This window comes from Saccopteryx leptura, chromosome 9 (genome assembly GCF_036850995.1).
Source record: "Saccopteryx leptura isolate mSacLep1 chromosome 9, mSacLep1_pri_phased_curated, whole genome shotgun sequence".
NCBI classification, from domain to species: domain Eukaryota; kingdom Metazoa; phylum Chordata; class Mammalia; order Chiroptera; family Emballonuridae; genus Saccopteryx; species Saccopteryx leptura.
Window position 1 is genome coordinate 21,552,195 of NC_089511.1, and position 17,855 is coordinate 21,570,049.

Here is a 17,855-nt window from a genome sequence, read left to right on the forward strand (position 1 = left end):
AGAAGGTGTGGGCAGAGAGGAAGCCCCGTGCGTTCGGAAGAGCACTGGGCTGCTGGTCAGAACCCAGGGCTCGAGGCCTGACTCCGCCAGTAAGGTCAGTGGCCTGACCTTAGGTCTGTGGACCTCAGCTTCCCAGTCTGTAAAAGGGGAGGTTGGACTAAATGGTTTCCTGCAGTTCTCTAACCCCTTGACAATATTACTAGAAGAGAGACCATGTAGAGCAGGGTAGAATCTTGGAGAATGTTAATTTGTGAAGTTGCGAAGCTGGTAACTTGGAAGGATTTCCCGAGTCCCGTGGCTGGCTGAGACTGCCTGGATCAGGAGCCCGGGGAGAGCCCGCGTGGGCCCTGGGGTTCTTTCCATGAAGTCGGACTGGTCCAGATCCGCCCTTCTTAGTGGGACATCAGAGCACCACATTCTCTCACCTGCTCCTGTGTTACTGGGACCCGTCACCCTGTTGTCAGAGCCCAGTGTGATGAGGACAGCGGAGAAACCCTTGGAGCCTCCTGTAGGTACTCTGAGCGGCTACCCAGTTCCCAGCCATGCTGCCTGGAGGCCAGGCCGTTCGCGGCCACCACGCCTCTGCAGAAACCCCCCTGGCCTGACTCTGGGTCCTTCCGCACTGGGTTCCACTTCTCCACCTCACCCAAAAGTCAATTTGCCTTTGCAGTAGGGGGCGTTTACAGTAGGGGGGGGGGCGTGCAGGGGAATGCTGGGAGTGGGCTTGCTCGGCCCCTTTGTGGTTCACGTTCCTGCCAACAGAAACAGTTTTTGGTTTTACATTTTTGCACACAGATAGGAATTGTGCGGCTCTATCAGCTTTTCCAGGGTCCACTGATTCCCTCCCTCCCTCCCTTCCCCCCGCCGCCGGCCACTTTCAGTATAACTTGGCTGCTTCAAGTCATTGCAGACAGAATTCTGTCTCACAATTGAAAACAAACCATTTGAACTATTTTTATGTTGGGAAGCAAAAATAGATATAGGGTGTGGTACAGATCTGGACTCGCCTGAATTCCAGTAATTCAGAGGTCTTGGCTTTGAGAATTTATATGGTAAGTCATAAGAGAGATAAGGGACCACATGAACTGAGCAAATATTTTTTGTGCAGATATCTAAGACAGATACAGGATATACAAAAAAGTAAGGAACGTACTTTCTAGAAGGGGCATCATATGTAATTACATAACTATGCTACAGGGTCATGAGAATTAGCATCATGGTGTAATAAAAGGTCGTGAAAATGCAGATTAAGGAGCAAATCATTTTTCATCACTATAGAAAATACCATGTAGATTTGCATATTGCTCTTGCAAAGGGGCCATGCCATGTTAATCTTTCTGGCTTTGTTTTAGTTTTAGCTTTTGTGCTGATGGGGGGAAAGCACCTCTATTATTAGAATCATGGTCATGAATTAAAAAAAAAAAAAATATATATATATATATACACACACACACACACACACACACACACACCATGGTGCCTTGCCTCGTGGTGGTTAGAGCACTTTCCTCTGGCTCTCACATTCCTCCTGGGTCCAACATTATTTTTAAATTTCAGGCTGGAGAACTAAAACTCAGAGGTGGAACTCCTGGATGCGGGATTTGTGATCAAGCCCCAAATTTCCTATGGGTCAGCGATATATTCCCCAGATTATAAAGCCAACGAACCTGTAACATAGGAGTTTTCTCTTATTATAAGAAGATCGGAGGAGAAAACTTGAAAATCCTGTTTCTCCAGTTGTCAAACAATTGTCAGCTCTTCATGGCTGGGCTACGTGGAGTCTTTCATATTTTTTTAAAGTAAGACTTTATTTCTTTAGAGCAGTTTTACATTTGCAGTGAAACTGAGAGGAAGGTAGAGATTTCCCATCCCCCTCTTCCCCTACACATGCACAGCCTCCCAGTTTCACTCACCAGAATGATACCTTTTTTTTTTAACCAAAGAGGAACCTTCCCTGACACATCACAGTCACCCGGAGTCCACAGTGTACACTTGAGTGGACTCTCGGAGTTGTACATTCTGCGGACTTGGACAGATGTCTAGACACGTATCCATCATTATCATACAGCGTATTTTCTCTGCCCCCAAACTGCTGTGCTTTGCTTATTCATCTCTCCCCAACCTGGCGTTCACTCGCTTCTGTAATCTACAGCACCTAGAAGGGGGCCTGATGCCGTGTGAGTGTGTCATTAACAATCAGTTGGTAAAATAGCATAACCATAAACACTTTCAGGTCCAAGCCATTTCTGAAATAGCTTTCGGCCCTCAAACCCATGGGTTTTAGTAGGCTCACTCCGTGTTGATATACAGAAAAGGCAAACCTAGGGTGTCTGTGCTTGTCTTTAAAACCAGGCCTCTCCCCTCGCTCTGTGGTTCTGTGGCTGGCCACACACGGACCCATATTATTTGCCAGAGATACTTCTAAAGATGAAACCATAGCAACACATGTTGGGGCTCTCACATGTGCTAGACTCTGTGGTAGGCGTCCTGTGCCTCATCTCTCTTGCTAGCCTCAAGGAAAGACTGTGAGTGGATATTGTTATCCCCACTGATAGATCGGGAACGTGAGAGCTCAGTGCAGTCAAGGAAAATGCTTGAAGTCACACAGCCAGGATCTGAATCGAGTTGTGGCCAGCTTAGCCAACCACTGTGCTTTGTGACTTAGCCAGGAGGACCGATGCCTTTGTATACACCGAACGTGGCCCTAGGAGAAGACCACGTGAAAACATCAGCTCTTGAGCAGTCCCTGACGGTGCGCTAGCACACATCCCCACCCCTTCACACTAGTCATTGGTCCCTGGCCTTTGAAGCACCATGAGCAAATGGAGCCTGGGGCCTCAGTGGCGACTGAGGGGGACATTGGTGTCAATGTGGCTCGGTGCGGGGGTCCCTCTCTCTACTGTGCAGTTCCAGGAGGAGACAGTGCAGTCTTCTCGGTAACTTTCACCCTCAGGAAGAGCGGAGAATCACTCCCACTTTCCAGCCTCACAGAGACCCGAGTGATGTCTCTTCCCCGCACTCCTGTCGGACCTGGACCAGCAGGAAGCAGTCCTTGTCGGGTGGCGGGAGAGCTGGCTGGTTCAGGGCCCTGGAAGTCAGGGCCAGAGCTCTTTGTGTCTTGTCACCGTGCTGCACCCAGATTTTATGTGTTTATTTTCACAAGTTTGGCTTCACTCGTAAAATTCAGTGAGTATCTTAGGAAGATCGGTTTAGAAAAAAGCGGAGAAGAGTATTGTTATATTCCAATCTCTGGGAGTGTGCCCTGTGTTAGAGGGTTCAGAGACCCTAACGAACCTCATTCATGTTTGATTCAAGGGGACTGGATGAGGTTCTGTTAATAAACTTTGGCCTGGTTCAGGATGACCCACGTTGCCCCTTGTTTTGGCCGACATCTTGTACTGTTGGACTTCTTCTTCTGTCGGTTCAGATGCCTCTGAGGTACTTCCTATACTGGTTTTCTCCAAGTCTGTGGTAGTCACAGTGCTGTAAGTAAGCCAGAGGACAGGGGGATAATGCCGACCCTGGTGTATTCCCAGCTGTGGCCGCCCATGCCCATCGGACACTGTGACCACAGCTGCAGAGGGCATCTTTGCACAGCTCAGGAGGCTCTGCCAGGGGGGACAGGATGCTTGGGGGCAACTGACAAGTGGCTAAAGGCAGGCAGGCTGACTTGACACTTCAGAGTGAGAAACTGGTCTCGGCTCCTTTGGTTTCCAGCTCCTGGCATAAGCCGGGCTCCTGGTGGCAGTTCAATGTCTTAAAGTGATTAAATGCACCATCAGCTGGTGTTGGTCCCAATGAGGTGGGGGCTGGTGGCTCTGGTTTGACTGGTGGTTCATTCAGAAACCTGACACAGAAGGAGCAAGGTATCTTTAAACTGAATGGTGGGGTGGCCTTTTGGGAGCTCAAATGAGTGTAGTTAAGCAGCCTTATGCATATTTCAGCAAGGAATTAGTGCAACAGATTGATGCCTCTGATGTAGGGCTTAGCACTGTTTTCTCCCCAAAGATGCAGAGCAGGCAGCTGGAGCCAGCAGTCAGCATGGGCCGGCCACTCCACCTTGAGGCTGCTGACTGAGGCCTCCTGGTGCGGCCTGACCCCCACCCCTGACCGCTTCTGTGTGCTCACAGGGGCTAGTGTGGATCTCTGCATCCTTCCCAGGCTTGAAGCAAAGGCTGGTGTGGCCTGGAGATGCCAAGACCTGAGAAGCCAGCACTGAAAAGGCACTTCCTTCTGCGAAGTGGAAAAACCAAGACTTCCATAAGCAAAGCAGTCTGTCATTATTCTGGATCACACTGCTAACAGAACATGTGGAGGTTATGGGTTATTTGTTTTAGAATGGGCAGCTTCCCGAAGGGGCAGCCATATTTAATCCTTCACCTTTGACCGGAAGGAAAAACATCTAGCTTTGAGACCAGGCCGGGCTTTGTCCCTGAGTGTAGATGGTAAGAAATCGTGTTGGTAAGAATCATTTGAAAATGAACAGGCAGATCCACCCACACCTGCTGGGCCCCCTTATTTAATTCTAGGCCCACCACAAAGTGAGTTGGTTCCTACCAATTACAGAAAGCTTTGGCTCTGACAGCAGTTCTCAAAGTATGGTCCTTGGATCAGGGACCCCACCTGGGCACTCACTAGAAATGGAAATTCTCTAAACAGACCAATTCTAGGAACTAGGACCCATAGCCTGTGTTTTAACAAGCCCTCCAAGTGATTTCTGACCACCCTAGAGTTTGAGAACCTCAGGGCTGTGATCTTGGGGATGTGCATGAGGTTTGGAGACCTATTTGTCATTTAACTAGAGGCTGAGTCCTCAGTCCCTGCTGGGTGTGAGAGGTACGGAGCATTCCTCATAGACAGGAAAAGTGCCTAGAACGGCCAGTCCTGAGTCTTGGCGGTCGTAATCCCAGATAGCAGGCGTGGGAGTGGGAGAGAGGTTCAGTCAGAGAAACAGAGGCGCAATGAGAAATGATCGAAGCTCTAGACATGTTTATCTAAACTCTGCTTAAAAAGTGACACCTGGGGGAAAGGGACACAGGGACCTTTCTGTACTATTTTAGCAATGTGAATCTATAACTATTTCCAAATAAAAAGAAGATAAACAACAGCATGTTAAAAGAGCTAGTCACATTTGACTTGAAGGAGAAAAACGGTTGGCCGTTTTGTTTCCATGAGTGCCAGTTACAGCCATCTGTAGGGAAACTGTTTTCTTTGGAATCCTTTATTGAAAGAGAGAGATATGTCTTAAAAAGTTGAGGAGACAGACCTGTATGTCTTCCTCTACCCTCCCAGGCATGTTCTTCTACTTTTTGAGTAGGTGCTTGTACTTTAAAATGCTTCCTAGAAATACACAGGCGCAGTATGGTTGGCAGGTACTGAGACTGGGACTGCATTTTGCATAAAAGGTTCTTAACCTCACTGGGCTGGGCTGAGACAGGTGCCACACCCTGCTGGGAAGGGGGAAGCCCAGCTTCATTGTAGCGAGGGTGTGATGACCACCCCACTGGGTGGACAGTGCATGTTTCTCTCTGCTTCACACAAGTTCCCTGATTCCTCTTTGAAACATCTTTAAGTGCTTGGTTGGAGACAGAATGAGACCCTGCATGTTTAAAGACCAAGTTGGCAGCAAAGCTGTTCTCCGTATTAGGGAAAGAAGAGAATTTAGCCAGCACTCCGGCCACTTATCAAGTGCAGTAGCTCCAGAGGAGATGCGAGGAGGAAATCCTAGCCTCTCTCTGGGGAGGGCACTGCAGACGAATGCCCAGGGCAGCTCCACTTTCAGAGACAGTGTGATCACAGAGTCCAGCAGCACAGACGACCCTCTGAAAAGCCACTTCTGCTGTCTTGGAGGGGCCTGAGGCCCCTGAGAAGCTGACGGAGACCAGCTATGGAAGGAGCACACTGCACCTTTCATTTCATTGCATGAGTTGAATGACCATTTTCGGATCCAGTGAAGCTTCGGGATCTAGTGTGCTGGGGTAGTTATCTCAACTCAGACATTGAGTATGGAGTTGTATGACTTTTTTTCTCCTTAGTCAATGGAGATAGATCAAAGATTGCTGTAAATTTCTGGGGCAGGTGGCAAGCTGGTTTACGGAACACAAGGCGATGAGAACCTCTGGCTTACGGAAAGGAGCATGAATTAATAATCATTTAATTGGCTCCTCCATTATGTTGCTGGTTTGGGAGATGGAAGTTTAGATGGAGGGGCTGTCAGTGGTACTTTAGCTAAGAGTCTGATGGTTGAGAAGTGGGGGTGGAGGCTGCCCTTGTCCTCTCTACAAGGATTAAAGGTCAGGCAGCATCCCAGGCTGCAGAGGGCTCACCTAGGGGCTTCCAAAGGTGACTACCAGCTCCACATGCCCCACTGCCATGAAGAGAGAAAATTTAGAAGAAATTTGCTGGCAACTAGGACAGCTCAACGCACGCCCAAGGAAGGTCTCTGGCCAATGGGCGGCTGGCCTACGGCACAGAATGTCTATGGGGCCAACAGCACCATGGGTGTGTTGAGCAATGAGAAGACACGCTCATGAAACAGAAACTAATTCTACTAGGACTTGTGGTTTACTTGGAGACCAAGTCAGTGTCTTGACTAATGATTAGAGAAAGCTAAAAACTGGGTCCCTTAAGGTTCCATCTCTACTTCGTTTCCAGTTTTCCCTCAGTTTTCTTTGTCATAAAGCAGCAACCCCCGTGTGCTACCTGCCTTCAGTTAGACAGTCACTAGATGAGAAGGGAGGCTGGTGTTGGCAGTAAGTCCACTGGCTGTATAGGGTATTGTGAATACAACTCTGAAGTTTTCTGTTTCCGAAATTTCAGTGACTCAGATGTTAATTTGTTAGTGAGGATTTGAATTGGATGAGAATTCCTTCTAGAAAGAGTGGCTTATCAGGTGGAGTTACAGGAGCCATGTTCTAACATACCTGGCCACTTTACAAGACCCCTAAATGACACATTGTTACCTATTCTTTAAGTCAAGCCTTACTAGGTTTGTTTTAATTGTTCTATGTACTTAGGGTGTAATAAAACCAGGTCTTGAAAATTGCAAATAAAACTTGCATGAATTCAGATTGGCTCTCTTCCCTTCCCTATTTCTGTCCAATTAGTATGTTAGGAGGGGTCACTTTTTAAAATACTTCCCAGACAATTCATGTTAGAAACAAAGAATATCTAGAACTTGATGTTTCTGTGCATAAATGATTTTTCCCCTTTGGAAGCCATGCATCGGTTACTACTTTCTCTTTGAAATGAAGTTCTTGTGCTTGGACTGCAGAGGATCCTAAGAGAAGAAAATGGAGACTCATGAGTCAGGTCTGCCTCTCAGTTTTTGTCTGTCAGTTGTAGTGGACAACTCATTGCAGCTTAAGGGGAAGTGGTGGCTCTTGGTCCAGAAAGCCAACTCCAAATGCTCTGTACTCCATGGCAAGGGCATGCTGGTCCCTTTTGTGCCTCATCAGGGAGTTGAGTAAGGCAACCATAACTCTTAACAAGTTGGACAAGTGTTTTTTCACTCCTTGTAAAGTTTGCATGGCAAGGAATTCACAGCTCACATCCTATCAGGTTTCTGTGGGGTTTGACCCAGCATTCCGTTGTCACAAATATCCCATGTGCCTGGCTTTATGGAGTATGTAATCTATAGTGCATGCACTCACATGATTCTGTGCCACATTTTTATTCTCTTTGAAGTGCCAGGAGCCCAGCATGTTGTCTGCGGAAGATTCTTTGGGATTTAACACATACTTGCGTATGACAAAGCTGCCAAAATGAGAAAAATTGCTCCAACCAGCAAAGTAAAAAATACCACCTGATGTTTTGCACATTACAGATCCAAATATCAACCTTTGCATGGACACTTGAGTTTAAATGTTGGACTATTTAATTGTAATATTAAAAATAATAGAACTACATGATAAACTTAGGAAAATGGTCCATGATGCCATCATTTTAATACAACATTTTCTTCTAGTCTTATTTTTTATATAGCTATATCATGTTATAATGTACATTTTATCTTATTTTTTCCAATTAATTGTCTCAGGGACTTTTCCATACTGCTTCATAGCTATCATTTTTAATGTTTTCTACTACCCAACTGAGTGGCTATCGCATTATCTATTTAACCATGTAAGAGCTCCATATTGTTTCTTATTCATTTCCTCATTATTGTTAAAACCAGAACAGGTCTGTCATCCTTCAGTCGTTGCATTTTTGTTGCCAGTAGAAACCCAGGTGTCCAGGTGGCTTGCCTCTGGAGGGCACCTATTTCCATTTCACTAATGTGATGTCACAATGGCCTTAAAGTGACCAGTAATTGGTTTTTTAATAGTGTTTTCAAGACTGTGACATCTGTCCTAGAATTTAAGTCAAAGTTTAGAGAAGTCTTCAAAGCAGAAAACCACAGTGCTTTCTCTTTGGCATCCATACCACCTCATTTACTAGACATACAATGTATGCTGCTGACAGAACTGATGTCAAAATTGATTTTGAGACTGTGGCCCTTTTGAAGTTGCTCAGAGAGAAGAAGCTTGAGAAAACCTCAGCCTGCCTGTGGCCTAGAGCAGTGTTTTTCAACCACTGGTCCGTGGACTGGCACTAAATTCCTGGCAGACTGGCACCTGTCTGTAGGCCCATGGCTGAAAAACACTGGCCTAGAGTAAACCCTCATGCAGCATGCCAATGGAGAACTCAGCTGTTTGCCTGTCTACAGAAATTGTATTAAGACTTAGGTACCATATCTTAATGGGGATTGACATTTCAGTGTCTGAGGTCAAGCTAGGAATGGGCCTCTCAGCCCAGTTAAGTCTTAGGAGCAGTCCCCACATCACCCAGGGAAACACAATGAATGGATTGTAAGTGGGTGTTAATAAAATCTGTTACAAGAACGGCATGGCTTTATCATTAAAGAAGGAGCCAGTGAGCTGCAGGTGGCTGATGTCCACTTCTAGACGGATCTGATCTAATACCAATGCAGGTTGTCTGGGGTAGAAGGGAGATGTACCCCACTACCAGTAGATGTAGCATTTCATATTATAGCAGGGCTGTTGTGTTACTGGGGAGAAAGAGGGATGAGTGAACAATTTTATTTTTTTTAAATTCTTTACAAAGAGTCCTTAGCTCAAACTCACAAAGGAAGCTTTAGAATTCCAGAGCAGTCTGAGAGTTTGAAAAGAAAAAAAAGCTAATAAAAGTTCCCCTCTTCATGCCGGGGGAAAGAATAGTGGATTCTGAAACCAGAATTCTCACCTCTGCAACCTCGTCACAATTCATCTTGTGTTCGGCACTGAAGGAAGAGGATGGACTCTTTGGTCCTATGAGGACGCTGATGCCGTGCAGGTTACACTGTGTTTGCTTTGCAGCTCCGACTGAGTAAGATGAGTTGGGTGGTGTCAGCCTCGGTGCCCATTCATTCACACTGCTGAGCACCTGCACAATTGATGACCATTCTAAAGGGGTAGCAGGCAGATTGAGGGCATTTACAAGGTAGTGTCATGGTCCTGCAAAAGCAGGTGTTGTTTCAGGTCAGGCAGACTAACAAAAGGACGGCGGAGGGTATTTGGAATAGAATCTGTGTGTTGGCTTGTCTCTATTGGAAAAAGGAGCAGATAGTGGCTCTTTTTTAACTGTATGCCCTGACACTAACCCGGAGCCTACAGGACAGAGGTGAAAATAGGGAAGGTGAACAGAGGACTAGAACAAATAAGCATCAAAAGTACTACCCAATGAGTGCCTCACCCCCAACCCCATCTTTCTGGTGCATTTGAAGAGTTAATATATAGACGAGTTAATATATAACCAGTAAGCAAAAATGAAAAATGATAGAGAATAAAGAAGTGGAAGTTGAAGTCCCTGAAACATTAATTAAAGACTCCTATTGTGGGAGTGTTCAGGGAGGGGCCCAGCACACTGTGAGGTCTAAACCCTGGGACACAAGGTTCTGCAGGATCAGGTCTGCCGGGGCCAGGAGATGGGAAGTGGGCCATGGGGGAACCGGTCTAGAATGTTACAGCACCTAGTTAATCGGCAGCCAGTCCATCACATTAAATATCCAGCCGTCATGTATTACCTTTCAAGTGAAAATGAATAACTCCCATTAAGAGCAAAATGGGTTTGAAGTCGATTCGAGACAGATTAAAGTACTGTTATGAATGTGTGTGTTGGGAGGAGAAGAAGTCTGTGTGTAATATGCTTGTCCTTGTACTTTTTAAATAATAGATGTCCCACAAACTTATGTAGACCAGGTTACCAAGATACTGGGGTTAAAGTTCACAAGATGTGCATTCAGGGAAGAGCATCAACTTCCTGGAATATTTCCTTCATTGAGCAATTATTTTTTCAAAATTATTTTGTGGCCTTATGATTTTAATGAATAAAATTGATTTTCTAAAATTGTTTATTGAAGCACACGTCTATAAAATGACAGCACCTTGGTATCCACATCAGGAAACGTTTCAAAGCTGAGCAGAAAGTGGGAACACGCCAGGTAACTAGACCGGGTGAGACAGAAAGCAGTAAAAATTAGGCTTTCCAAACCAGTGACCTCAGTGCTGAGTCACATTATTTTCCATTGAGGGCAGTGAGTATAAATTTTCTCACTACCATTGTCAGGACTTTTTTTTTCTTGTCGCTTTTAGCAAAATTCTAAAAAATGGAGTTCCACATCCAAAACAAGTGAGAGAGCCAACCCTCATTCACAGGGCAGTTTTCAGAATGTCCCGAGCCAACCATGTTGGAACTTGTGCCTACACTGGAGGTGCCCTGCTCTCCGGGTTAAACCCTGAGCCCGGCTGTCTTCTCATCAAGGTCTTCCAGATCCCTTTCACTCTTCTGAGAACTCCTTCCACCAGTAATTCCATCCACTGTTTGCGACCGAAGTCTCACGTGACTCTCCTCATTAATTAGTGTTGTGGGCTTTTTGGTGGAGTGTTGGTGCTCAGGGCATGGTTTGGGCAAGCAGACAGGAAATGTTCCCTCTTACCACTCACTCTGAATAAACTTTCGTGTCTGGAGCATTGGCTAGGCTGGGAGTTACACTCATGCCCTGCCTCAGTCCACTCTTCAGTTACTTTTCCCAAAAAGCAAGTTATTGAACTCAAATTGATTCCCCCCACACCCACACGCATTCAGGGTGGGCAGCAAAAGTAGGTTTATAGTTGTGAATACGCATAACACAGTTTATTCTGTTATTATTTAATATATTATTTTCCACGTGAACAATTGTAAAGCTCCTTTTGTCATACCCTGTATTTGTGTGCAGATACCCGTGTGAACCTGTTGTCTCAGGTCCCATCTCTCATGTCATCTGTGATGTGCTGTGATTCTAAGAGCTAGGACAGTCAAGTTGGGAGCACCTAGTTTATTACCTCTGAAAGCAGAGTGTGTCTGCTTCACGGATTGACTAGTGGTTCTTGGCAAAGCAGTTGGTGAGATTCCCCCACCCACCCTGCACCCACAAGCCAGCCGATTATGTCTTGATGGAGGAGGTCAGAACAGACTGAATGCACTGAGCTTAATCCAACTGAGCCTTGTAGTCCATTTCCTCACCTTCTTTTCTTAGTGTTCAGTTGTTCAAGTAGTGACAGAAAATTCATGGGAGGAAAAAGAAACACTTGCCTCTTTTCCAGCGTGCTTGATAAGTCAGTCTGGGTGCTCATCCTACTTGAATTTTGGTGTTTCAAGAAAATCCTGTGCTATAAATGAATGTTGATTTTCACCCAGCACAGAGCCGCTGGGAGCTGGCCTGGCCTGGCTGCTGTACTGCATTTCTGCTTTTTCTTCCAGCATCGTCCAGCCAAGCAGAAAAGGAGCTGACAGATTCTCCTGCAACCTCCAAGCGCATCTCCTTGCCAGGTAGCTCGGAGTCTCCTCTCTCTCTGAAGCGACCGAAAACGTCGGAGGAGACCAAAGCGGAGCAGGTAAGGCAGGAAGGGGCTCTGCTGGTGGGGGCAGGGTTCCAGACACGGTTGGGAATGAACTCTTGGGTGGGTAGGCTTGGGCCGGCACGGTTGCTGGTGGGAACTGAAGAGTCAGCCAGAGGGATGCACGTGTTCCCCACAGATGTACCAGTGTCCCTACTGCAAGTACAGCAACGCCGACGTCAACCGGCTCCGGGTGCACGCCATGACGCAGCACTCCGTGCAGCCCATGCTCCGCTGCCCGCTGTGCCAGGACATGCTCAACAACAAGATCCACCTCCAGCTGCACCTCACCCACCTCCACAGCGTGGCACCCGACTGCGTGGAGAAGCTCATTATGACGGTAAGACAGCCAAGAGCAAGATCCAGTGGCTCCTCTTTCCCCAGGGGTCAAAGGTGATGCAGTAGCATGGACAGGATACTGTGTTGTTGGATGAGAAAGTCAGTGTCGTGTTGCAAATGTCAAAAGTGGTCCTAGTTCTGTGACCTTTATCTGCTGTGCCTGCCTTCGGATTGGCATGACCTTGGCATGACCATTGCCCAAAGGGCTAAGTATGTTTCGCAACTTGCCCATCATCATCCTCTCTGCTTGAAGGCTACAGAGGCTAAGAGTAGCTCATCATCTATGTGAAGACATTGTTGTTCAGATTGTCAAACCTGCATTGAGCAGGTCACGTTCTATGCTGCTTTTATTTTCCTTATGTCTCATTTCATCCTCACAAGAGCCTGACACATTTCTATTAGCAGCTAGGAAACTGAGGCCCAGAGAAGGTAAGTGACTTGATGTCACTTGTAAGTGGCAGAATTGAGAGTTGAACTCACATTTTCCACTCCAGGAGTGTAGCCCTGTAACATGGGTGTTTCTCAAGGGGACACTTTTATCCTCAAAGCAGGAAAACGGTCACTTGGATAGTACATGTTAATTCGTGAATGAGAGAGGGCTTTGCGCATTTTGAACATGATGTTGCTACAGCTGCAGGTTTTAAAAGCATGGCTCTGAGTGGCCTCTATAAACGCAACCCAAACAAAAGTTAGTATAAAGATTTAAATCTAATTGTGACGTGAAAACTTTTCGAAGTACTACAGGTGACACTAATGTCCTACTTTCTGTCTCTGTTGGAACTGTTGTGAAAGCCCTTTGGAGGAAAAGCAACCAAAGAGAATTAATCTCGCCTCTAACTTATTTCAGCAGTGGAGTAATAAAAAGTTAATTTGATTGCCTTTTCATGTGATGATTCCCAGAGAGGTGGTCTGCTCAGAATTCCATGCTGCCACATGAAGTTCACAGACATGTAACCTCTAGGCATTTCCCTTTCCATTTGGTTATGTAAAAATTAGTGAATAATGTTGTAAATGATGTAACATATCATTGGTGATGCATCAAGAGAATGTTAGCAGCCAACAGAAAACTCAGAGGTGACCTAGCAGGGGTTCTTTCAAGTATAAATCACTTTCCATGGGTACTTTCAAATAGACTGGTGAACATTGTTGAAAGTTTCTCTGTAAATGGAAACTTGTGGATGGGTGGGTTTCTGTAGATGTAACAGGTTTTCTTGGCATTCTTAGCAGTCTTGGAAATAATGCAACAAGGGGAATTTTTTCAGGCCTCATTACACTTTTCACTGATGGCCTGGAGCTGTGAGAACCCAAAGAAACAGAAAGATATGTGGGGAGAGAAGCATTTTCATACTTAATTACACTTTCCTTTTGCTCAGGTGTTATTTTTTTTTTCTGTTTAATATAAGGTGGCCTAGGATGTGTAATTTGTATGATAGTAAGTTTCTTTATGTATCTCTAGGCAAAATAATGTAAATTATGTTTCAGATATCCTTTGTCATATTTTTATGTGACAGAATAGCAACAATAAGGTACATTTCCAGTAGCAAGCATGGTGGTCATTATGAATCTCCTCAATTGACCAACAGTCATCAAGGGCAGGATGTTACCACAGGGTTTGCTTGGCTACCAATCTCGAAGGTATTTCTGGGTGTTACCCACAACTAGCATCTTCTTAAGCAGTGATTCTCAACCTTTCTGGGGGCTGATGCAAATGATCCAATGGCCTTCCTGGGTTATTCCATGTGTACTCAAGTTGGACAACCACTATCAAGACCTCCGTCAAGTGTTAGGCAAATACAAAATTGTATAATGCCAGAAAGCATAAGGATCTGGAAGAATCTCTGACAACATAATTATGTAGGAGAAACATGGTTCTTAAAAGGACTGTACTGGGCCCCTTGTACAGCATTCCCTGTGCACCAATGGAGATGTTTCCTAGATATTTCTGTAAAGTGTGCAAATTGTGAGAAATGTGATTATAGGAAGTCGATTTGCTAGAACAAAAGAAAGTTAATGGATCCAGAAATAAAGTTCAGAGTTGTGGGAAATGTAATCATATATGGATCTTGTTCTGTTCTTAGAGGTGTAAAGCTGGCATGGTACTCTCTTTGCATGAGAAGATGGAGTTATTGCATGGCTGTCAGCACTGAATTTTTTTTTAAGTGACGAGGCTGGTTTACATTGGACTTTGTGAAGCATTTCTACCATGATCCTTGAGTTCAGTAGGAAAAGATGAGCAACCAGGGCTAGAGGGGAATTTGTAGCCATACTTCACGGTGAACCCAGAATCCTGCTTGAGGACTGGATCTTGGTCTCTGCCCTGATGAACAGAACAGATGCTAGTCTTTCCTCTGAAAAGTTTGGTGTTAAAACGGAGTTTGCATTTGTTACAACTAAATGGTTATAATGAAATTATGGTTAAAATCCTGCCCCTGGAGGGTATTTTATTGTAATTTTATTAGAAAATTGGACTTGGGGAAGTATTGGTTAGGCTTTTGACCATATATTTGTATGTTCCTGGCACCTGGAGAAGGAAACTCTGAAAATAGTATGAGAAAAGCCCCTTAAATCAGAGCTCCAGTTTCTAAACCATGTGTTTAAGGAATGGCCAATGCATGGTCATTCGTCCTCCAAGAGGAGAAAGTTATGTCTGCTCTGCCCCTGAGTGGTGAAACGGTTTGACTGAGCTGCCTCTGGCTGCAGAATAGGGAAAGCTGGCAAAATTCACTAAATAGACAGTTCCTGGCAGCCATGGGGTGTGTCCAGGGTATCTAAAGCTATAAATTCTGGTAAATATTTTTCATTGTCTGGGTCCAAGGTCTCAGGATATGGTTTGAATTGGGTTTCAGTCCCTCTAAAAGTAAATTCCACCCTGATAAATGGAAATAGATTACTTTCTACACAATGTCTTTCCGTTCAGTTGTAAATGGAGAGTGTTTTGAGGAGGCTTCATTTAATAATACCTTATCAGACAGCTTTCAGGAACCTGCAGTGTCTAATATGTCTGTTGCTATAGTAACAGCTGCTTGCTTATGCTCTGCATCTCATATCTGTGTCTTCCATGGGCCCCTTCTTTCTACTGATGAAGGAGCTTGAAAAATATTCTCCGCTGGGAACAATTGCAGCTCCGGCCGTCCACTATGGAAACGGTACCCACAGCACTTCATTCTGCTTGGCCCATTGGAAACCAGGCTCCAAAGGGTGTCTATACACACGTCATACGAGAGAGAGAAATCTATAAAGCTTAAAGGCAATGAGACAAGTGCCCCTGCAGACCTGACTGAGCAGCCCACCCCCAGTGTCGGTTCCACAGAACTCTCACCTATTTACAGAGAACTTAACGGATTTCAGATCTGTGGTGGGGACCTAGGAGCTGCTGCTCTGTGTCCTCATTTTCCCACTCATTTGGGGAAGGATGATTGAGGACGTGGGGGGCATGTTTCTAGCCCTAAATGAGAAAGGGAAAGACCACCTGCCATGCATTTCAATACTCTTAAACTATTCTAATTGATCACTATCCCACTAAGTGACAGGCCACACAACCGGGATCCTGGAGCATTAATATAGGGAAATTGTCTTTGTTCCTTGATCACTTAACAAAATATGAGCCACCCAGGAACACCTTTTTCTCTAGCCCTTCGTTTTTTCTCCCCTGATAGTTCTTCATTATTCTCTGTTTTTTGTACATACATAATATTTCCCTTCTCTGCGCCTGGCCCCTCATTGCCTGCAGTTCTCTTTCTCTCTTGTGGGAGCAATAGTTTTTCTCCTGTAATTCTTTTCAGTCAGTATCTGTGTTTCCCTGGGCTTGTTGTGTTTCTGTGCCTCTGTGAATCTCTAGGGCAGGCTGGCTCTCTGCCCCCCTCCCCTACACACATCGGGGTTATCAGGTGGCCACTGGCCCTGGGGTTGTCGTACCCACCTGGGTACCAGCTCTCTCACTTTCTCTCCATCTCAGAGAAAGGTAATGAAAATAATCGGGCTTCATTAATTCCAAACCCTGTGAGATGATAGCCATTTGGAGCCTGTTTGCCGATTAGATGGTCTAAATTAGAAGTGACCTTGGTATACTGCCACTGCTTGCCTCTCTGAGTCTAATCATGCTCCTTCTGCTCATGTGTTTCCCAGTCACCTCTTTTTTCAGTCTTTCTCAATCTTAGTTTCTAAAATCTGGTTCATGGCCACGTTTGTTTTTGGTCCACATAAAAGCTAACAGGGCCCTGCAGTTTTCCTCATGGGCATTACTATATAATATATTTTTAAAGGGACAACCACACAGAAGACATTTTAGAAAGGAAACAAGACAGAGAGAGAAACTAGTCCCTCTAGACTCTGTGTCCAGTGTCCAGCCTGGCGCATTTGGAAGGTAGTGAGGGAAGGAGAGACCTGCTAAAGCTCGCTGCCCGGAGGTGCCCCGGTTGGCCAGCAGCATGTGTGCGGAGACCAGCCAGCAGGCTGGAGGCTGTCTGGGTGCAGGAGAGGGAGTGAGCAACTGGACTCTGTGGAGCAGGCGACTTTAGGTACACCACTAGCTAGAATGCTCAGCTCTGGAAGCGGGTAGGTTTAGCTTCATGCTCCAGACCAATGCCTCATTCATAGAGATGGGCCAGCTCTGTGCCAGGAAGGCCCAGGTCTGAGGCTTTTCCCTTTTTCCCCCCTTTGTCTGAGGTTCGTCATTCTATTGATTTTTACTGAAAAGTGAAAGATTTGAGGCTTCTTCAGGAGTCTAGGTTTTGGCAAGTCTGTATTCTCACTTGGAAAAGCGCACCTTTCAGAAAGAAGCCCTATTTTGGCGAACAGTGCCAAGGCCGTGTAGGGAGGAGGGTTCAGTACTTTTTCTAAGAAATTATCTTTGCTTTCCAGCATGTTGAATTTGGTTGCACTGATCTAACATCAGACAATGGCTCTGAGAAGTGAATTTGCATGAACATTTCTACAAGAACTTAGCAAAGTTTACCCCATGGCTGCTCAGGGTTTTCTGTTTGGCTTCTCCACATCCATGACCTCAAGAAAGTTAAGGAAGGTGGAGGGCTTCCTATAATTCCAGCTTCTTCTACCAATGTCGTAGTGGGGACCAGACCCATATCTAAGCCTCTGGGTTTTATAAGGTATGTCCTTGGGGCTTTAGGGTCCACTGACCTCAGAGGGATTTGAAAGGCATTAAGTCATAATCACAAATATAATGGTGAACTGGAATTACGAACTAGTTATTTATGAACCCATGTGACCTCTCCTTAGTAGTCAAGAGTAATTAACTAGAGTCCATGGATTTCCCTCTGAGGAGCCTGTGATTTTTCTGAAAATTGTTTTGCAATAGTCTGTGTGTGAAAGTATTTTTTCTGGGCGTCTACAACTTTGATCAGATTTTCTGAGAAGTGTGTAATCTCTAAAAGGTTAATTTTTCTGGGTTGTGAGCTTCTTGGACACAAGGACCATGTCTTGCTCTGTCTCACAAGCATGTGGCACAGGTACCCTGCCTGAGTGAGCGAGCAGAGACTCACATGCCCTTCCTTTCAACTACTAAGTTGTTCTGGCATTGCTTAAGCCTGAAGACTTGTAGAATCAGGTGGAATTCTGGTTTTGGTGTTATATATGAGAATTGCT

The 17,855-nt window shown here is 45.4% G+C and overlaps 1 protein-coding gene across 3 annotated transcripts in view; it reads left to right on the forward strand.

The window, feature by feature from the left end:
• The window catches only part of ZFHX3 (zinc finger homeobox 3), a 257,518-nt gene that overhangs the window by 218,355 nt on the left and 21,308 nt on the right, over positions 1–17,855 (forward strand). For all 3 annotated transcript variants that reach the window (XM_066349959.1, XM_066349961.1, XM_066349960.1), the window contains exons 6-7: positions 11,779–11,912; positions 12,055–12,255. In XM_066349959.1, the coding sequence (XP_066206056.1) occupies positions 11,779–11,912; positions 12,055–12,255 (335 nt within the window). The remainder of the gene's footprint in view (positions 1–11,778; positions 11,913–12,054; positions 12,256–17,855) is intronic.